Below are 22,902 nucleotides of genomic sequence, written 5' to 3'. Positions count from 1 at the left end.
AGAAGAGAAGCCACCGCAATGAGAAGCCCGTGCACCACAATGAAGAGTAGCCCTCGCTCTCTGCACTAGAGAAAGGCCGCGTGCAGCAACAAAGATCCAACGCAGCCAAAAAATCAATTAATTAATTAAGAAAATATTTATAGGCCAGCATGGTTATTTGTACAAATGCTGGAATTCTGAGTTCTGATAAAGGGTGCCAACCATGGAAATTCACCATCTATGAGTAAACAGCTGTTGTTATATTTAAAATCAAGCTAAAAAAAAAGAATATGTGTGTGTGTGTGTGTGTGTGTGTATGTATAACTGAATCACTTTGCTGTACGGCAGAAATTAACACAATATTGTAAATCAACTATATTTCAATTAAAAAAAAAGGTAAAATCAAGCTTCCTTCAGTTTTTGGACAGCCAGTGATTGCTTAAGTAATGTGCTATGTGGACATAGAAAATAAAATTTTAAACACTTATCTTTGTGTCAAACTGTGTTAAACAAGGCAAACAAACAATTCTCATTCAATGCATAGCTCCCTCTGAGTTAGATATTTTAAAGATTACTAATTCAAAGAAGGAATTCTAAAACAATCACCCAAAGCATGAAAAAAAGTCACCCTAGTGGACCAGAGTTTCATAAAACTAACTGCATAAGAAGCTATCAGTGTATGAAAATGGAATAGGAAAATCTGAGACACAAAACTTTGGCTATCAGGAAAAATTTCAGCAAATATCAATAATTTTAAAAAACTTGGAATCGATTATTTTATATCCACCTGTGGTCTTTGATTGTTAATTGTTGCCTTTCAGTGATTGAATTACCTCTCATGCAGTGGCCTTGCTTAAGCTCAAAGCTGACAAAGTTGATGGAGAAGCTGCAGAGCAGAGAACCTCCCACCGAGGGCAGAGGAGGTAGTCTAGGAGAAGCTGCAGTTGGCTTTTCTTGAAGTCATGAGGTAACAGAGTTGTCGAGATCAGTGGTCCCCATGCTCGTCCGTTCATCAGAATCACCTGGGGATTGAAAACACTCCTGATGCCTGTGTCCCACCTCCAGAAAGTGATTTAATTGGTCTGCATGCGGCCTGGGCTTTGGAATTTTAAAGAGGCGTAGGTGATTCTAATGTGTGGCCAAATTTGGGAACAAATGGTCTATATTCTTTTATGTTTTTAATCTTAAAATTTTTTTGACAAATTAGATTCATGTCCATTTTCTCATACTTCCTATATGTCTCATGCCATTTTGGGAAATCCATGGAAGTACTATGTGTTCTGGAATACTCCCACAACTGTACCCTGTACAATACAATTGAATTATTTATCATTGTCAAAAGGAGAGTAAAACTAGGAAGAATAAAGGCATGGATAAGCTGAATTTCATAAAATGTTTCTTCATGACAAGAATGACTAGGGTATGGATTTTCTTTCAAATTCAAGTCTTAGAAACTTTATTGCTTTCTATCCTAAAACCAGACAGAAGACTTAGAGGACACTGCTTACAATAATCTGTGCTTAAGGAATGATCTGGATTTGTGTGACCTATTCCAACTTCCCACTTTATCAGATGGAGCAAAGGCAGCTGCTGGAATGAGGAATAAGGAACTGGGTCTCACACATGAATAAACCTGTAGAGATACTAAGTTCATTAATGTTCTTGTTGGCAAGAATCAAAATGACTTAGAGGCAGCCAAGTTGAATTACAGGTTTGATTTACTTAGAGATACATGCTATGCGGACATCAGCATTTTTTTACACTAGCCTCAAGGCAGGCTTGACAACAAGTGTGCAATCTCTTCCTTTCACAGTAAGATTCAGTTTTATTTCCTTGTGGCTTCTCTGCCTCCTGTGGGGGCATACGTCCAGACTAGAGGGGAAAGAAAATAGTTTTAAAAGTTAAAAATGTCAGTTTATCAATAGTGATTAATGGGGATACTAGATATCTTTGCTCCTTAAAAAAAAAGCACCCAGAACAGGTGAGTAGATTGACACTGGAAAGCACGTTACAGTGTCAGAGATTCATAGTAAGAACATGTAATTTCACTCTGATACATGGGGTTAACATGCCTTAAATAGACTGAAGTACTGAGCTGAAGGTATTACTCCTTTGAAATTAAGACAACGACCAGATCATAATGAAGCTATGTGGATGTCAACATCAGAACCTTCCCACCTCATGACACAATGTAATCTTATGTCAGCTCAAAATTCTACTAATAGTTGGGCAAACCAAGGCATTACTCACGTAAGTGGGAAGTGGGGTAAAGGCTCCCAAGGAGAAGCCTGTGGTATGAGTGAACTGTAGACAATGGACAAAAATCAACAGTAAAAAGCAGCCTTTATTGTTCAATTTTAAAGGTTTGTTTGGCTTAGTGAAATACAACGCTTTCTAAAAGCAAATACAGCTAATTCTCAAGATCTTCCCAGTCTTACTGAAAGCTGACTGACTGCAAATCACCAAAGCACACAGAGACGAAACAGAAGCTATGTTCTCGATTATTTCCCAATACACAAAATCATCCACAAAGATGTGTTCTTTTGGCAAGTGACATGGCAATTTGGTGTTCATCTCTAGTGCCAACTGCAACCAGTTGTTTTTTCTGAGTCTTTAAACTTAGGTCTTGAAACTAGCTCTTCATTTCCCTGTCTTCTGCTTTTGCTTCCCCCATATTTGCTGCCAAAGTTACAGTCTACCACCCACACAATGGTCAAGCCAGAACTTGGGAGTCATCACGGGCTCCTCTTTCTGCATTTCAGTGCCTACCTCCAAGTCCCATCCATTATGTACCCTGAATATTAAATTAATCCTCCCCTCCATCCCTTATACCACCACCAGAGGTCACGTCCTCATCCTCACTGGTTTCTGTACACTAATTTTGTGTTCTGTCAACACTCCTCCCTACCCTTCTGAAGTTTTTTCTGGAGTTCATGTTACTCAAACATGAACATACCATCTCCCCACATATTCTTTAACAACTCTGTGCCTTTACTCTTGTTTCTCTTTTGCCTGTAATGTTCCCCCCTGCTATGTTCTTGCTGACTAGCTTTTTCTCTGTCAAGCCCTTTCTGACTTTATCAGACTGAGTTAGGTGTTTCCTTTTCTGTGCTTCTTATACACCTTGTACATAACTCTACTAGAGGGTTTGCCACAGTGTTGTCACTGTTTGTTTACATGTTGGTCTTCTCTCCTGACCTATGCATGAAGGGTGAGCTGCTTATCCTGTTCAATGTTATATCGCCTACGCCTGGCACTCAGAAGGGCTTAAAACGTTGATTTAGACTAAATCAGTGATTCTTCAACTACTCACTGGAATTGCCTGAGGAATTTTTTAAAAGACTGAGGCTTGGATCCTACCCCAGACCAATTGAAATTGAATTTTTGAGGGCAAACCTAGGCACCTGAATTTTTTTTAAACTTCCCTATTTATTCTGATGTTGTTAGTCACTGAAAACCACTGTGCTAAATTATTTCTCAGGAAATGCTAGTTAAAACTGCACCAAGAAAACATGAAGTTGGAGGGTCTCCTGTGAGTTTTTATTTTTTAAAAGGACACTGTATTAATTATCTATGGCTGAGTAAAAAATTACTCCCATATTTAAATCTTAAAATAACCAAAACTGATTATCTCACAGCTTCTCTTGGTCAGGAATAGGGGCACAGCAGGGCTCAGAGTTTCTCAGGAGACTGCATTTGTGGTGTCAGCTGCAGCTGCCATCATCTCAAGGCTTGACAGTGAAGGAGAACTTCCGTCCAAGTCCACATGTGTGGTTATGGCGGGGTTCGGTTCCTCACTGTCTGGTGGCTAGAAGCCCTCCTCAGTTCCCCTGCCTCTCCATAGGGCAGCTCACAGCTTGGGAATCTGTTTCCATTAAAGTGAGCAAGTGAGAGAGCCAGGAGAGGGTGAGCTAGATGGAAGCCAGAATCTTCCTGTAACCTATTCCTGGAAGTGACATCCCATCCTGTTGCTGTATTCTATTCATCAAAAGTACGTTATTTGGTCTACCCCAAACTCAATGGGAGAGAATAACGACAAGGGCATGGATACCAGGAAGTAGGGATCATTGGGAGGCATCTCAGAAGCTGCCTACCACAGACATTTAATGATACTTGGCTTAAAAATTAACCTACCTTAAAGGAATCCCAACCAGACTGCCTTAACATTAGGAGTATGCACATCATTGGTTTCCTTGTAAAACTGATCCAACCTGCTTTGACAGAGATGAACCAGAAGTAAACTGACAGGTATACTTTCTAATAATAAATTTATATTTTTTGTTTTATTATCTAACTATAGATGTATTAATTTAAGGCCATTTATACAAGACAATATCAAGGGAGGTCAGTTTGCATGACTCCAGCCTTCACACAGCCTTATGAAGTATGTCAATGGGTTTTTCAAAGATATTGCTCCTCTCTTTTCCCGAACATCTTCCCAGTCATACAAATTCACAGAAAATAGGCCACTTTAAGTATTTAACATAAATTTTGTTTTTAGTGAAGGGCAGGCAACAGTAAATCTAAAGGTAAAATACCAAGCAAAAAAGGCAAGTTAATGCACAGACTTTACACTGATCAGAGTAATCAATTTTAATTTTATTTCATATTTTTGAGGGAAAAGCCAATGTATTGGACAATACTGAATACTGATCTTAATAACCAAACTTTCTTTCCTTAAAGATCCCATCAATACGAAAGACTTCAGTTGTCTTCAGACTACTCACCATTTAATGCTAAGATGGCAAATTGAAATGGCTTAACAATATTTAGTAAAACAATACAACGTAATAAAAGCAAAAATATCGGTGTTAAGGCACAAATGACTTGCATCCTTGAACCTGATATGGACAGCACATTTACACGAAATCCTAAACTTTAATTTATATTCCAACTACAAAATGCCATCTCCCAAAAATCAATTGGTTTTTGGTGCAGAAAGTGCTAGCCTTCCAGATTAAGAGTACTGCCTTTGATAGCACCTTTCTCCTTGAATCATTTCCTAAATATTTGTTCAAAAATATTAGTAGCCCATAAAACCTGATGTGATTTTTAGAAAGGGTATGATCATAGTGCAAGGTTATTAAAGATGTAACTGAGAAATTGTGTTTTAAGTACTTTATACATGGGCAGAAATGACTTATGAACAATCTATGTAGTTTGCTTTTCAAAAGATAAAAGAGCACCACTGAGGGGAAATCCACCCTTTCCTTTAGCTGAAGCAGCAATTTTTCATGACTTGATTTTACTAAGACATGGAAGATAAAGCCATGATCAGCTACTATTACCCAACATAAACAATTCTGTTTCAACCACTGTGAGTTACAGCAGCCATGAGGATTAACGCTAGTGACCTGGACCGTCAAAGCCCTTTAACCACTCATTCCCTGAGCCATTCAGTGCTCATGGCCTAGACATACTTATATGGGGCTTAAGTTTGAATTGATTAATCTTACTTAAAAGGTGGCTTTTTAGCTGCCAAACTGAAAGGCTGGTTGAAAACAGACGGGTCATCTAAAAATTTAGTAAGTTTTTTTTTTTTTTCCACAGTAGTATGAGTTAGCCATTCTAAAACTACCTTTCACGCATTCTAACCTTGAGCAAATTATACTGAGGAAAATGGTAGCCAGGTTTCTTTCTGTTGATGGAGTTACAAATATGAAAAAACAGAAGACTAAAAAGTAGTGATAGACTGTAATTGAAGGTATCAGTATAACCTGGTAGTTTTTGATAGGTACAGAGATAAATATAGATACTTGTATGCATATCCGTCTGCTGAGAGGAACTGCAAGCAATGACACACGAGGAGCAATGAGCAAACCTAGCACTCAGCTCATGGTTCCTGGATACCATTCTCCACGAAAAGAAAGCAGAGCTCCTTGAAGAAATGACTGATTCCAGGGCTGGGGCAGGGAAAGTAAAAGATGAGCTGAGAACATCTGGTTGTACCAAAAAGTAAGAAAGGGCTTAAAGAATGATGAGGACATGACACATCTGGGGCTCCTGACACACAGAGGACAGACACATCCTGGCACTCCCATTGATCAAATCTAGGACACTGAGAACATCAAAATAAATAATGATGGTAATGGATTTTAATGTTAACTAAGAATCCATGAATCCATCTGTTATAAATGAGTGAAGGAGAAGGGAAACAATTCCTTTTATTAGAATGTCAACAAATAAATATAGATGGAATGATGGAGTTAGAAAATCTGTCACTCAGTTGGATAGGGACTGGGGGGACAGACAGGTTTGTGTCCTGTGGTCAAGTGTTCAGTCTCTTCAGGGCACAGTGATATGCCAAGAGCTGCTTCTCAATGGGCACACAATTATCTGCTGCGGATGGCATGACAGTGCTTCAGAATCCCAAGGGTCTGTGTCATGATTCTTCCACTAGACTTGCCATAAATTCCACACCACATCTTTTCCCATCACTGACACCACCAGGATCTGCTGGATCATATGGTCCAACTGTTAGTCAGGGCTGCTTGCATTGAAGCCTGGAATTGTCACAGAGCCCTTTTCTGTTCTGGGCCCTATTTAAAGCTGGCAGCCTTCCATGTCACTTGGTACCTAAGCCAGAGCATTTTTCCTAGTTGTAGAATGTGCTGATTCCAGAAGCAAAAGAGGCCTACAAAGTGCCCTACCTCCTTCTTTGTGGTAAAGGCTGTAAGAGGCAGCAATTTGTCTTTCACTTTGGAGGGGATATCCTGATACTCCTCTGACCGCTGGACCTCTAAAAACTTTACTGAAGTGGCTGGTCCCTGAAGCTTCATAGTGTTTATCTCCCATCCTCTGGAGTGCATGTATCTTACCAAGGTCTTCAGCATACTAGCCACCTCTTGCTCATCTGTCCAATCAGCATGATGTTATCAGTAAAATGGACCAAAGTAGTGTTCTGAGGGATATTTAAGTGGTCCATATTTCTTCATATTATGACAGGATGGGAGAGTTAACACAGCCCCAAGGCAAAATTCAGTCTAAATGAATATCGCTGACTGTTCATGAATGTGGACTGTTTCTGATACTCTTTTCCAATTGGAATGGAAAAAAAAAAGTATAGCCAAATCAGTGATATACCATGTATCTGAGCCCTTATTCAATCTGTTCTACCAGAGTCCAGCACAGAACAGCCACTGTGATCAGGGTCTTTACTTGGTTAAATCCGTAGTAGTCTATAGTCATTCTCCAGGATCCATCCCGTTTCTTTAGAGCCCAGACTGGTAAATCAAAAAATTAGGATTGGGATTAGCACCCCTGTGTCCTTTAGGTCTTAAAGGATTAGTTAAGCACTAATCCTCACCATTGCCCTAGGATACAATATTTTGCCTGACTTACTATCTTGGAAGGAGTGATGGGAAGTTACAGAGGGCTCCATTTGGCAGTCCCCACTATGATAACTCCTACCTCCACAGACCTGGAACCCACTGCAGCAGTTACTCGCACTGCCACAAATATGTTCCAATTACGCACTTGGGGACTGGGAAATGACCACTGGGTGGGTCCATGGACCCAGTGTGCCCACTGTGAGACTAACTTTAGCAAGAATACCTGGTCTGGTAGGCTCCCATTCTAACAGGAAAGCCGTGATGTTGCTTTACATCTCTGGGTATAAACATCAATGCTGATCCTGTGATCAACAGTCTTCAAAATACCCGATTATTCTTTCCCCAGGGTATGGTCACTCAGATAGCCATAGAGTCCTTTGAGAAGAATTGTCATGCATTTATGTACTTGCCATGGTGTAGTAGGGTTCTTCCTCCTAGGAACCTGTTCATATATCAGTTCTGGATCTGAAAATTGTCTTAGGTCTGGGAACCAAGCAAGGGATCATGACTTTTTATTGCAATTACCACCCTCAGCCTCCAGCTCCTCTATTCTTGCTTTTTATAGTAACAGACATTAATGAGCACCCTTGTAGACTGCCCATCTATTTTCCCCCTAGGGAGACTATTCTCTATTAGCCGTCTCCACAACTCCTTTTGAGTCAAGCTCCTTTGACTGCAATGACCTTGCCAGTCATTATGGTAATTGTGGCCTTCTAGCTTCTGCCAGTTAAGCAACACCACCTGGCCTCTTTTTCTTCAGGGCTCTATTATTCCCATGGATGCTAATGAGCCAGCTCTGTGGCTGCTTCTCTTACCTCCATCACTGGCCTGCAGACTTCTTAGTGATGTTGGTGCCTCTCTCACCACTGCTTTCCTGATGGCCTTGGGTGAATGGTGTATCCTCTGGGCACATCCATGGAGCGTAATCCTCTGATGGGTCTTCTGTTCTGGCATGCCCACTTTGCTCAGCCTCTTTATTCCTTCCTCTATAGTCTGCCAGTACTACTCAGACATTTTCACTTTGCTGAGAACTGGCTGTTTTTTCTAAAAGCCATCCCATTAGCAAGTTTCCCCTGAACACTAGGGTCTGACTTAGTCTGTGCTACTGTAACAGAAGACCACAGACTGAGTGGCTTAAACAACAAACTTTTATTTCTCACAGTTCTGAAGGCCGGGAAGTCCAAGACGGAGGTGCTTGCAGATTTGGTGTCTGGTGAGAGCCCATTTCCTGGTTCGTAAACAGCTGTCTCTTTGCTGTGTCTTCACGTGACAGAAGGGACAGGTTAGCTCTCTGGGGCCTCTTACCTCCAAATCACATTGGGGATTAGGTTTAAACATATGAATTTTGGGGAGACACATTCAGTCTATAGCAGAATTCTTGCCGGGGTGTTAAATTCCCCATACATGAGAAAGTGCGCCCAAGTCAATGAATTCTTATTCATCTAATCTCATATTCTCGCCCCTTTGAAAAAACACCTTTAAAATCCAATCCCTGGAGTCCTTTCCTGGTTCCTGCCAGTAATGTCAGTTAAACCATGCAATTTTTTAGGAGAATAGTCTCTTTCCTTCCTTATCAGGCCCAGCATGTCCCAGCTGGGTTATGCTGGGATTTACCAGTGACTGGATTTGTTATTGGTTAATTAATTATTGGCTTGACAGCCGGGAAAGAAAGAGGAGGGCAGTGTTGGGGAGGAGGGCTACTGCCTTGGGGGCAAGGGGCTTCTCCAGCATCTTCCAGCACAGCAAATACACTAGTTCTCACTAGAGAAAGGCTACTACCACTGCACGCCCTGAGAGTCCAGAAGGAGTCATGGGGCATCCATTGGATGACCCCATCTCATGTTTAGGATCCCAGGTTTCCCCACCTTCATGTTAACAGACCCACCTTGGCAAAACATTCAATGCTCAAATGTCTTTGGAGCTCTCTGACACCAACAATTAGCTGGCTCTTCAGCTTGTAGTTCAACCAAGTCTTGTCTTTCAATTCCAGGTGATAAAGCCCTCTCCATAAGCTACCACAGAGGCTCTACAGCTCTCACACTTAGCTGTTAACTGCTTGTTAACAGCTCTGTTTCTCATTTTCCTTCAGCAGTGCTCCAATACAACTTAGCAGTAATCAGCCAACTCTACTTTCTTTGTAGGTATTATTTCTCCCATATTTTTCAAATACCTGCATAATCACACCTACCACAGTTCCCCTCCACTAGGACATTGTCTCAAGTCAACACTGGTGAAACCTTAACAATTTATCTGCAACTTTATGCCAGGGGTGGTGAGTGCCCCATCTACCCACCAGGGTGGCATCTTCTGGCCAGGTAATGAACCTGTTCTGAATCCCAATTTTACCATCCCAGAGGCCAAGATGGGATTAAATGTGTAAGATTTTTATTAGAGGAAATATCTGTGAGAGAAAATGGGGAAGGAGCTGGGCAAGACTGGGTAAATTGTCACACCATGATGCAAGTCTGACCCCAAGTGAAAGACAGAGGGGAGGAAGACTGGGTAGAAGTGTCCTAGACTGCAGTGTAGCCTATGGGAGGCTTGGCAAGACAATGGAGGAGTCCCTGACCCCTCAATGGCCATGAGAGGAGTCTTCTGTCTCCCAGAAGCAGGGCTTAGTATCTCTACTACGCTCAGTCACGGAGCTATGAGAGAAGCAAAGAGTTAGCACAAACATAGTGATGGATTTCTGAGCACAGCAGCTGGGGCCCTTGGACAATTAAGCTCCTTATAGTGGGAGTCTGTGAGGTGCATTCTCATAGCCATCTCTTCATCCTAGCAAGAGGCAGAGCTGGGATTCAAACCAGGTAGTTTGGTTCCAGTCTATATGTCAACCACTGCAGTAAGAAGGCATCTCTTAGAGCTGTAGAGGTCTGAAATAAATGGTCCTCTATCATGTCGAAAATTTACACAGCAGGTTGGACCAGACTGGTAGGAATCATTACACTCCTCTAAGGAGTTTGTACTTCATTCTACAGACAGTAAGGAGGGGAGAGGGGCACATCACAGATTACTGTATATGAATATATTCCATATGCATTGCATACACACATGAATAATTTATAGACCCATATGTAGCTTTAGTTTCTTGTGGTATAAAAGGGTTTAGCAGACTTGAAAACAACTGCAACAAACAGTGATTCCTGGACTGCATATATGGTAAGATGGTCAGAAAGTGCTGACAAAGCATTCACATCTTGTAGGAAATAAAAACTTGAAAAAAAAAATGGACTCAGACAAATTCATTTTCACTATTTACAATCATTATCACTTTTTATAAAATCTTACTGCGGTAAAAGGGATCAAAGATTCATTTAATTTTTTACTATTTTATTACTAGTATTGAGAATTATCTTCTACCATTTTTATGCAGAGACACTCTTTCCACTTATGCTGTGTGTCAAATAGCCATAAATAACCACTATTTATAACATAATTCCCTGGGAATCTGTGTAAGCTCCCAACAATCAATTTACAAATGAATTCTATAGAATTCAACCTCTTATAAAAAAGGAGGCTACATGTTTATTAAATAGTTAGTATTGCAAAAAACAGGTATTATTAATTCTACTTTATGGACACAGGAACCTAGGCACAAAAATATTAAATGATTTCTTTGGTCCACACAACATGATCAAATATGAACCTAGAACAAGAGATTAAGTCAGATTCTTATACACCTATACTCATTAATAATACAAGTCTACAACTGCAGTTAAGTCCTACAATAGAATATTGAAACTTAGAGATGAAAAGAATCTCAGGAGGACATTGGTCCAACTTTCTGTATGAAGGCAGGTATTATTATTATCTTCTTATTACAGAGAACAGAAAATTAGTTGATCAAGGTCAATTCTAAAAATTAAGAAAAACTCCAAATTCAAAGCCTCTAGAAACTCATCATATGCACCACTATTATTTATTACATTTCAAGGGGACATATGTGAATCAGAAAGGAGTTTTTGGATTTCAGACTGTTTCACTTCCTGACTTAAAGTGTAAAAACATAAACTGTGAACTCAGCAAAAGCAATTTATGAATTTGGGACTACGATATGTGTCTAAATGATGGTTTAGGGAACTATATTTATAGCCTGGCACCAGTAAATTTTTGTTCACTTCTAAATCTAGATTCCAAATATACACATTATACTCTGAGGGCTATTAAAGGCACAAGATAGCTTTCAGAATTAGACTTTGGGATGCAGTTCCACACAATGATTTCCTATGTTCCCTAGTTCTGAATGATATGATTATAGTACAATATTTTAAAATAAACATAAAAGTTAGAAGCAGTGGAAAAATTTTACTAGCAAATAACTACTTGTTACATATCAAACATTTTTGTAATGTTCTGGGTTTCAAACGCTTAATCTACAGGCATAGTATACTGTGCCTTATTTCACCAGGGACTGGAGGAATCTTACTACATGAACATATAAAATAATGACAGGTACAGATTATCTGTCCTAGGAAAAATATATTCAAAAAGAAATGCAAGTATGCAAGTCAGGATGGATGTTAAACATGAATTTCAAATTTGGCTCTTGAGCTTCCGGTCAAATCAAAGAGAGGCAAAATTCTTCCTATGAAAAAGTGGCTTCCAAAACTTTTTTTTAAGAATATCATTCTAAAATATCTTATATGGGACTTTATATAAAGGGCACTGTATGACACAGAGGACAACATACCTGACAATATCATACAGCAAATATGGTTATGTCTGATATGGTTACTTCAAGTAGCTTGCTTAGGTGAGGGTGGAATGTATAAAATTAAAATGTTACTCAGCAAAGGTGATGGTGCTAGGGGCTGCTTTTGCAATACACGTTGTTTTGACACTGAAGGATTCTTTTTATTTATTTATTTATTAACATCTTTATTGGAATATAATTGCTTTACAATGGTGTATTAGTTTCTGCTTTATAACAAAGTGAATCAGCTATATACACTGAAGGATTCTTATACATGGATTAGTTTTCTCAACTGGACAGCAACTCCTATTTAATGGCCAGGAGACTCTAGCACAGAAATTAAAGGTGACTTGACATGGCTAATATTATTACATCATTCAGGGATAAGCCTAATATTTGAACTTCTAGATTCAGCAGGAAAGCTTACTGTCTCTCACTTTAACAGGACTGCAACCCAAGGCTTCAGAAGAATTTACTGGAAACTTTACCCTTCCAAAAGGGTGCCCTCTAATTACAGGGAATTAGTTTGCTGCATATGTATGTATAGTACATTCTGGAGATACAGAACTGTAAATAGTTTCAGTGTTAAAAAAGCAGAAACCCCCAGTTTTTAGTATTACGTGAAAAGACTTCTATAAACTACCCAAAGCAGCAATACATATCACTCAAACACACTGAAATGTTTCTTAAACGTGCAGAAAAGGCCACAGGCAGCAAGGAATAATCAACAGGAGAAGCATCTGCTATCTAATCTTTCTTTTGCAATCTGCATTGGGAATCATAAAGCTGGGAAATATCTAGAGAGGGCATCTAGCCTGCATATACACACCATTTTCAAAGATCTCTATTTAGATCTCTAGTCTAGCTTGTTCTTATCTTAACTCTTAGCACCTACAGTCTAGGACTAATTCCTTTTATCTTATCAATGAAGATGATGAATCACTATGTTCCTTTAACATACTTTTATATACTTGGAAAGCCTTAAGCAACTAGTTTTCTTTCATGAACAAAATAACCACAATTATTTTTATCTTTCCCTAACATCTTATTTACTAATCTTTAGACCTATTCTTACTGGGGCAACCCATATTACTTTCAAAACATACAATAAGGGCTCCACGGGCTTCCCTGGTGGCGCAGTGGTTGAGAATCTGTCTGCCAATGCAGGTGACACGGGTTCGAGCCCTGGTCTGGGATGATCCCATGTGCCGCGGAGCAGCTGGGCCCATGAGCCACAACTACTGAGCCTGCGCGTCTGGAGCCTGTGCTCCGCGACAAGAGAGGGCGCGATAGTGAGAGGCCCGCGCACCGCGATGAGGAGTGGCCCCCGCTTGCCGCAACCTGAGAAAGCCCTCGCGCAGAAACGAAGACCCAACGCAGCCAAAAATAAATAAATAAAAATATTAAAAAAAAAAAAACATACAATAACAGTTTGGTACTTTAACACGAGCTTTACAAGTTCCCAGGATTTAGATTATATCATGATTCATTAAAACACTAACAGTTTTATTTGTAAGTGGCAATGTTGTATCTTGGAATCAATTATTCAAAACAATATTCTTTCTAGGTACTGTGGTAACTGATCTCATATAGCTTACATTCTGGTGGGAAAAAATAAACAATAAACCAATAAACAATAAACAAATAAACAAGATGTCGGACTGAAATGTTGTGAGAAAAATAAAATAGGGGTAGAGAGGGCTTTTGTGAGGAGGTATCATCTGATTTGAAACCTCTAGGAAGGTAACAGCCCTGCAAAGATAATGTTCCAAGCAATTTTTGGCTAAGGTAGGTTTAACTAATTATTCTGATATACACATACACACACACACACACACACACACACACACACACACACACACACACATACATATATATATGTATGTGTATCTCCTTCTGGATTATATGACCTTTCACTGCTCCCTACTGAATCTTCTTGTTCTTATTTTGAAGACAAATTCTATCTTTTAAAAGCTTTTCATTACCTTCTTAACTGGTATATCCCATAAAGCTTAAGAAGCATGCCTTCTAATTTAGACAAGTATTTCATAATAATATTAGCCAATTATTTAGTTTAGGATGTGCTTTTGCCAAATTACATTTAACAATGGGTGAAAAATAACAATATTTGAAAAAAAAAAAAAGTCTTCATGTTACTGGATAGGCCTAAATGAATTTTCCAGAAAATAATACTTTGGTGATGCTTTCTTTGCAGGCAAAATAGGCTGAAAGCAAACTGGCAGAGTATGACCCATTCAGATGAAGCTGAAGGGAGGGTGGAAGGTTGAGTGAATCACTGATGGGTTGGTCTAATAGCAGTGAAAGTGCCCAAAAGAGAAGTAGAGATTGATAGATAGGTCGTGTATGTGGGATGAAGAAGCAAATCAACTGGCAAGGTTGGAGAAAACCTTCTACACCACACTAACTCTTTGAGACATGCTGCCACCACCTGGGCAACAGACAATTTTTAAGTATGGGAAGATTTTAGTTGTGATTATTAGTTAAAATTAACAATTGCAGAATTAAAAAATTACTTTCATTTTATGAAATCAGCATTTTCGTCTAGTCTTTGACATTAAAAAACAAGCAGGGATTTTTGGGGCCAGATCTGTTTAGAATTCTGCCCTACTTTTTAACTCTCTGGTTCCTTATCTGTAAAACAGGTATAAGAATACCATCCTACAGAGTTGTTTGGTCTAAGGATTAGTGATAACAGATGCGAAGCATCTAGCCTAGTACCTGCTACACAGTAGGTATTCAATAAATAGCCTTTAAAAATTATTATTCCGCAGTATGATCTTCCAAATATCACTAAAACCCGACTATCACTTTTTAAATTACATAAATGTACCTATTAAGAAATGTATCTGCATTGTGTTTTAATGGTAGGAAAAACTCACAAATAACGTAGGGGAGAAACCAATTCTATCAAAATAAGTCAAATATGTGAAACGTTACTGCAGGAAATAAGCACAAATTGTTCAGCAGGTAAGAAAGCTCTTAAAATCTTTAGTTAAGTGTAGATTATTATAAAAGAATCTTATTCAGGCTTTACTCATTCACAATTTTGACATGAGTCAGGGTGAAATGTAACTTTGTACCATTCAAGAGAAAAAAGACTTTTAAACTAATGAAAGACTAGGACTTCCTTTCTTTAAGAGGAAAAAAGCTTAGAAATTTGTAAGGCTCCATTTTTTTAAAAATTCTATTTCATTTTTTAATACAGCAGGTTCTTATTATCTATTTTATACATATTAGTGCATATATGTCAATCCCAATCTCCCAATTCATCCCACCCCCACCCCCCACCCCACCCCACCCTGCTTTCCCCCCATGGTGTCCATACAGTTGTTCTCTACATCTGTGTCTCTATTTCTGCCTTGCACACTGGTTCATCTGTACCATTTTTCTAGATTCCACATATATGCGTTAATATACAATATTTGTTTTTCTCTTTCTGACTTATTTCACTCTGTATGACAGACTCTGGGTCCATCCACCTCACTACAAATGACCCAATTTTGTTCCTTTTTATGGCTGAGTAATATTCCATTGTATATATGCACCACATCTTCTTTATCTATTCTTCTGTCCACGGGCATTAGGTTGCTCCCATGACCTGGCTATTGTAAACAGTGCTGCAATGAACATTGGGGAGTAAGGCTCCATTTTCGAAATATAACTGCAATAGAATAACTAGTGCGGATGGTGATGTGATATGCTACAAAGGAATTATTCTTATGCAAAGACAAACCCTCCTTAATTAATAGTGCAAGTTTCAGTTACTTCGGTTAAAGCTACACGAACGGTTAAGATTTTATTTCTTAAAAATAAATACAAGCAGACCTTATTTCCTTGTTATTCTAAGTTGATATTCTGAAAGACATTTGCGAGAGAATAAAAAAGCCAATTAAGGATCTTTCAAATAAAGACTAAGCCCTTAAGAAAACTGGCTACGATATTTCCACTAAATTCCTTATTCTGCTGCTGCTTATGAAGCCGAAGTCAGAAAAATGGCCAAATCCAGTCCAATCAACAGAATTTTCAAGCTGAAAGAATCCCAGAGATAACCTAATAGCTTTCCACATACAGAAGAGGAAACAGGCTCAGAGTGACTTATCAGAGTATCAGATCAGCAGAGACAAGGCCTGTGAATCTCAATTCCCAAGCTGAGACTCCTCTAGAAAGTTTTCTGCACCATCTGAACCAATCTTGAGGCCACCTTTCATTAAGGGAATGCAGGTAGCAGTAGGGAGGCTCAGCTGTCGCAACCGCCATGCTATTCCTGGGCTTGCAGCCTGCCCTGGAACTGGAAGCTAGATCAGTAATATTAGACAGTGAAAGCCTGATTTACACTAGAACCAAAGACCTACCGAGGCTTCCTTCTTCTGTGCCTTTTCTTCCGGCCCAACACTCCTATGCATCTCACAAGGGATGCAGCACAGTGAGCTACAGGGGAGGGAGTAATGAGGAAAACTGTCTAACCGTGATTAAAACATACACATATTGGTCTCTGGAGTGAAGGCCGTTAAAATAAATTCTGACCCTCTCCTGGAGTTACTATTTGGGCAAGTTTACAAAACCACACAGAGCTGCCACCACCAAGTCAAGTTTTCAGTACACACAATCCAGTGACTGAGTCTTATTCTGGCTACTACAGGTACAGGCTAGGTCCAAGCGCACAAGCTTTGAAACCATCATCCAAGTTTTCAAACAAGAATGAGTAAGAAAACAACTGCTGCTAATACAACATACAAACATTAACATATGCCCAACAAACAGTATTTTAGATCATTAGCTTATTTGCCAAAAGCCTGTTCCCTGGTAAATAATAGTTACTGTTGTTATACCTAAACTAGTTATACATGTCACAACTTGCGCCTCAAAGAGAACATTCTATAGTGTTTCAAGAATAAAAACCTGCTTTATTTGGCACGCAACAGTGAAGAGATCTTGCAACATTTGAAGAGGTAGTCAAACAGAGCAGTTCAGTGCAAGAGACCACAAAATCTGATCACCAACCAAACCAGAGTTAATCTCTCAGTTCCTGTAGATTAGAAGACAATATTAACTCACTCTTTCTGCTTGTTGACTTTTGAATCCCTTTATTTGTGTATTGGAAGAACAAGTACCTCGGTGGGAACTCTACGCCCAGACAGTTTAATTATTTATCAAGTTTACTATGGGCAAGTATCGATCATGCTTTTGTGAAGAGTTAGGTGCTCAAATTAAAAACAAACAATAAAAACCCCTCTTCACACAGCATGGCTGCATTTTCCCTTAGTAACAAGGTTCGGTGGACCCACCACGGTCCAGCTGCTGCTTTGTCTCCTCGACGTGAGGCGTTAACTATTGTCCAACTCGAAGATGAGAGGGGTCAAAGACTGGGGTGTGAACCAGAGGAACTCGCTAGAATCCTTCAAGGGTCGCCGTGTCACCCTCACCTTGACTCTGGGCGGTTTGTGGGAACCAATTCCTTTCTTGCCGCCGCTCTCTGGCTGGAGTTTCCCGGGGTCACGGACCTTACCCACCGGGGCCCTCCACCCACGGCCGGGCTCCTGCAGGGGAGCGGCTGTTCCCGGCTGACTTCGGGGACAAAGGTAGGGGGCCCTCCGTGCTTCCGGACCGGCTCCCGGAGGGCGGAGCCCACCCGAGCTTCAGGCAGGGCGCCACCCAGACAGGAGGCGCGAGGCTCGGGCTCCGAGCCAGCGACCAGCCGGGCACCGCCGTTCGCCCCGCGCGGCCTCACCTGCCGCTCCCCGGAAACCCGGGCGCCGCCCCGCCCTCCCCGCGTGCTCGAAGTCCGGGTCCCGGGCCCCACACAGCAATGGCGCAGCCGGAAACTGGGCCCTCGACTTCCTCAGGCCGGATCCAGGCAAGGGCCGGCCTGTGGGCGTGTCGGGAGAGCCGCGGCTTCCGCCTTCCTGCTTCCGGCTTGAAGGTTAGTTGGGAGTGGGGGGGGGTCTGAGGACCCACCGTCTCGGGCGCGATGTAGGGGAGGCCGGTGGTGGTCGCAGCCGCAGTTTTGCCCCCGTGCCCAGCGGAGGCGGCCAGGGCGCCGACGGCCCGAGGTGTGACGGGGACGACCCTTGATTCCCGGGGGCCGCCCGTTGTGCGAGCCCCGCCGGGCCCGCGCTTGCCGAGGCGGAGGGTCTGGGGAGCGTGGCCCCAGGGGCGGGCGGCCGGGGGCGGTGAGGAAGGGTGAGCGAGGAAAACACAAGGAAGGAGGGAAAGTGCGGATGGCTGTGAGGTGCCATTAGCTGCAGCTTTAGGCGCCGCGCGGGTCCGGTCCGGAGATCAAGCGCGGCCGATCCTTCTCGTAAGGAAGAAAAGAAATATTCCTTAAAGTGTGGGAGGCGCGTGCGCTTGGGGTCCGAAATTGAGGTGCATGGGAGGTGTGTGTCCTGTGGACGGTAACTCCTTTCTCTGTGTTAATGGCTAAAACGCGGCCATAACCGGGTCCTTCACTTCCGCTTTACTCTTTATTGCAAAGTTCTTTTGCTCATCTCTCAATCTTGCATTAGTTAATTCATTACTGGGCTGGAGAAGCTGAAGAAACAGATGGATATCTGTAGAGCCTAGGCTCGACTGTGTGGGTGGGAGCCTACGAATGGGGGGGGAGGCTAGGATATTTAACGATATCTTAGGCACTTTAATGTGTCTTCAGTTGAAAATATGAAGAAGTTGTGATAGGATATAATTAAAACCAGTCATGGTAGTTTTATGTAGGTGATGGGATTGTGGGTGATATATATTTTGTTTTGCTTATCGCTGGGTTTTCTATAAGGAACACAAACTGTATAATAGGGAGACAAAAAAAAAAACCTTTTAAGAGTAAAGCGGTGTTTGATTTTGCGATTGTATACCTAACCCTATAAACAAATAATTGACTTTCTTAGTATAAAAAGTTCAAGATCTGGGAATGGATATGCTGTAACATATCAGTGAGCTAACTTATATGTTAGTGAACTTCGTAAATAATTTTATTGTTGAAGTAAGTCATTTAGTAAAATATTTGATCTCCAGTAACTAGGATTTTCTTACAGGGCATTTACCATTGTGTAATTATTTCTTTCTTAAAATTAGAAAGCAATAGATATTAAATGTATTTAATGTGCCAGGCGATTTTACATGTCATTTATAGGTTGCATATAGAGAATTTAGAAATTTTCCATTTAAAATTGTATTATAATTCCTTAAAGTTGACTTTTAACGTTTTTCTTTTATCTATTCTTTTCAACCCAACCAGTATATAGAATTTAAGCATTCTCTCAGAAGTGTATGGTAGAGCTAAAGAAGACAACCAACCAAGGGTCATCTGAAATTGTGATTGGCAAATAATCCCAGGACAAAGTTAGAGATCACTACTCAAGCATAAGGTAGATGATTTTTTAAATCCCAGCTGAAATTTTAAGTGACTGTATATACACCCATTCCTACCCAGGTATTCTAATTCTCCACTTTGAATAGAGATCGACACAAACATGAAGGTTGAAAAGCCTCTGGGGCAAAATAGAAAATGTCACTCAAATCCACAACATCCTCATTTGCCAGATGGCCCTCCCTTACCAACTCAAAATGGAACAAAATGCATGGCACCTATAATGGTTAATTTTCTCATCTATTAAAGTTGTTCTCATTTACTAAATTATGTCCTCAAATAGGAGTCCTCAAAAGCTGAAAGAGGGCATAAAATAGCATGTCACCTTTTGCTTATATCTCTTTGCATATGAATGGATATTATGGTTCCCTTACCCTCTCGTTTCATTCCTGGAAACAGGCATCCATTACCTCCCTTTCTCCAGGCATTTCACATATTCTGTAGCTTTCAAATAGCAAATTTGATGATTGTACTCTTGTTAATTAGCACTTAATAGTACTAAGGCTATGTAAAAAAATGACATATGGGATTCAGCTGTTTCCTGGAATAAGCACATAAAACTCAAAATTCTTTTAAAACTCTGCTGCTAAATAAAGTTTGTCTTGAATATAGGAGGCATATGAGAATGCCTAGTCCTTATGACAGATTACACATGGTTTTTCCTTTTATCTTCTATACCTTCACATCTTTTAAGTGTCACTCTTCTGGTTGTCCTAGGTGAATTATTTTTTCTTACTAGAAGTATTAGTCCTTATTAAAATAGTACTAATTAGTAGTTTTTAAAAACAACGAACCAAACTACTGAGTGATAATGGAATTCTGAGTTAACTGATTTTGGGGGTACCTTTTTCAAAATTTGATTAACCACATAGTCTTTTCTCTTGTTGTCTCTCCCCCCACCCCCTGCTTTCCTAAGGCCTCTACAAAGATGTTTGATATAAAGGCTTGGGCTGAGTATGTTGTGGAATGGGCTGCAAAGGACCCATATGGCTTCCTTACAACAGTTATTCTGGCCCTAACTCCATTGTTTCTAGCAAGTGCTGTACTGTCTTGGAAATTGGCCAAGATGATCGAGGCCAGGGAGAAGGAGCAAAAGAAGAAACAAAAACGTCAAGAAAATATTGCAAAAGCTAAACGACTAAAAAAGGATTGAAGGAATGAACAGGCTCTGCAACCAGAGGAAAATCGTCTGGAAAATTATGCAGCTTTGGAAGGACCCATTAAGGTTTCTTTTCAGATCTTATGACAGTATTATTTAGTAAACGAAGTCTGAGCATGTGGAAGAATCATGTTAGTTCTCACCTGTACTATAGCAACTTTTAGGCTTCGGTGTAGAAGTCTGTTGACAGTTACTGTTAAATTGGCATTTATTATGCTACAGATTTTTTATAACTGACTTAGTCATTTGCCTTTTTGCAGCGTATGTACTAAAGTGAAAACATCCTGTGGAGAAAAATGGCTTTAGATTATGGACTCTATTCAAATAATGGCTTAAAATGGGGTCCTGTTCTGGACAAAGGAGATTAAGAATGTAAAAATCAGAATTGTCCTGAGGTGAAAAGCATGCTTTGGCTTAAAAGAGATACAGTGTACTAATCACATCTTTTATCATTATTACTTATTTCTTGAAATAGAATCATTTCTGGCTTCCTCAAAGCAAAGTATTATTATTCAACGAGTACTTCTATTTTCTGTATTTTTCTCATTTTAGCTTTTGAGATACTGGTAATTACCAGACATTCTGCATTTTTAAAAATCTAATTTTATAAAGAATTCTCTTATTATCTTGACTATGTAGAATACCACTTACTGGATATAAAAATTTTTGTACTTATGAACACTGCCATTTTCTTAGAGGTGACTTGAGTAGAGGAACACTATGATTTAAAGCTTGGAGTAAAAATGCCAAACCTTGTAGTACCTTGGAACCAGTTAATTCTCACTTGTGCTATAAGTAGAAATGTGAAGTAGTTACAATGTCTTATAAAATAATTTGCTGATTATATAATACCACTTTTGTTTTTCATTCCATTCTTTTAATTCATGTGGTAGTGATGTCCTTTACTTTTTTGATCAAACAGATTCATGGTGAAAATTAAAATTCAAATTTCTTTTAAGGAACTTTTAAAGAGTAACAGTTAAGTCATATTTCATAAATGGTAAAGAAAGGCTTAACAGTTGGAAAAATTTTGTTTAGCATAGTATTAGTTGGGTGAAAAAGGTGTAAATCATGTCAAAATTAGAATGTGTTATAGTTAGAAATAAAGGGCTGAAGGATATTTCCTTCAGTTAAGTAGTATAACTGGAACTTTTTACTCTTTAACATGGCTTTTATAAATGCATGGTTAATAATTTTATTTGTTGTCAGTAATTAATAGCTTATTAATGTTTTCCTCACCCCTGATAATGAATCTTAAATTACAAAAAAATTGTCTAAAAGCTTTAACTTAAAAAAATGAAACTAGATATTGAAATAAATTTGATATGTTTTTATAAAGAGGTCCTGGGCTTTGGTTTTTTTTTGTGGGGGGAGGAGTAATAATTCAAGTTAAATATGTTACAGAAGTTAGACTTTTCAGAGGGTTACAAATTTCATTTATAGATAAGCATGCAGTTGACTCCTGAACACCACCCTGGGCTTTGTTTTTTTTTGTGGGGGTTAGGAGCATGAGTCCTCCCTTGCAGTCGAAAATTCCTGTATAATTTATAGTGGGCCCTCCCTATACGTTGTTCCTTCCTATATGCAGGTCCTCCATATATGCAGTTCCGAGGTCCCTCTGTACCCACAGTTCTTCATCCGTGGATTCAACCAACCCTGGATCATGTAGTATTGTAGTATTTACCACTAAAAACATCTGTGTGTAAGTGACCCCACACAGTTCGAACCCATGTTGTTCAAGGGTCAACTGTACTTAGAAAAGTTGAGAGCAATGTTTCTCAAATATGAGAACCTAAGGACCTCTGAGAATGTTTATGGACTGGTTTGAACAATACTTGTTACTGTTGTTTTAGGTTGTCAGTTCCTACTTGGTGCCAGTGTGATCAACACATTGCAGCTCCAAGCACTGAAATAATTCAGTGTTTAATTACAAATTAGTTATTCAGGCGATCTAGGATATGCTTTTTATATTGTCATTGAAATTTAAACAAAACTTACAGTTATCCACTAAAGCTATGGTTTCATTGTTCATTGTGACAATTTAAAGGTATTTAACTAAAATAGGTTTTCTTATAGTCCCTGTTAGTCTTAATACAATTTTGTATTTGTTTGACATAGGCCATTTATTGTTTCTTCAGCTTTTCCCAAAATTTATGGAGCCTTTTTATACATTTGAGATCAACAAGGTTTTATAATATGTGTCTATATGTTTGTGTGTGTTGGGGGGTGGTGTAAATTAGACTATAGAGCTTCCTCAATTTAAAATGGATTACATCCTGATAAACCCACTGCAAGCTGAAAATAATTTACTGAATAATGTACTGAAAGTGAAAAACAGAATGATTGTGTGGGTATCGGT

General features: G+C 39.7%; 1 protein-coding gene and 1 long non-coding RNA gene across 5 annotated transcripts in view; one reads left to right on the top strand and one right to left on the bottom strand.

Moving 5' to 3' along the window:
- LOC309624414 overlaps nucleotides 1-17,558 on the bottom strand; it is a 154,550-nt gene extending 136,992 nt beyond the window's left edge. The window contains exons 1-2 of the long non-coding RNA XR_014241885.1: nucleotides 17,448-17,558; nucleotides 813-1,001 (exon numbers count right to left, since the gene is read on the bottom strand). This is a non-coding gene — a long non-coding RNA (uncharacterized lncRNA). The remainder of the gene's footprint in view (nucleotides 1-812; nucleotides 1,002-17,447) is intronic.
- A 255-nt stretch (nucleotides 17,559-17,813) lies between these two features.
- Nucleotides 17,814-21,881, top strand: SMIM15 (small integral membrane protein 15). Of its 4 annotated transcripts, none has more exons than XR_014241873.1 (3): nucleotides 17,814-17,944; nucleotides 19,253-19,382; nucleotides 20,301-21,881. XR_014241873.1 is itself a non-coding variant. In XM_082382579.1 (3 exons), exon 3 carries the CDS (start codon nucleotides 20,313-20,315, stop codon nucleotides 20,535-20,537), a length of 225 nt encoding a protein of 74 aa, XP_082238705.1. In that variant the 5' UTR covers nucleotides 17,951-18,074; nucleotides 19,253-19,382; nucleotides 20,301-20,312; the 3' UTR covers nucleotides 20,538-21,881. The 4 variants fall into 4 exon arrangements, 3 of the variants coding, with proteins under 3 accessions (XP_082238705.1, XP_082238706.1, XP_082238704.1); XM_082382579.1 differs by lacking the exon at nucleotides 17,814-17,944 and adding an exon at nucleotides 17,951-18,074; XM_082382580.1 differs by lacking the exon at nucleotides 17,814-17,944 and adding an exon at nucleotides 17,951-18,322.
- The last annotated feature ends 1,021 nt before the right edge of the window (nucleotides 21,882-22,902 follow it).

Source organism: Balaenoptera borealis, assembly GCF_965194805.1.
Source record: "Balaenoptera borealis genome assembly, chromosome: 2".
NCBI lineage: Eukaryota > Metazoa > Chordata > Mammalia > Artiodactyla > Balaenopteridae > Balaenoptera > Balaenoptera borealis.
Note: the sequence above shows the minus strand (reverse complement) of the source record. Positions and strands in the feature narration are given on the sequence as shown.

What these genes read in the sequence shown, in the direction of transcription:
- SMIM15 (XM_082382579.1), top strand. Translation starts at nt 20,313, where the DNA reads ATGTTTGATATAAAGGCTTGGGCTGAGTATGTTGTGGAATGGGCTGCA.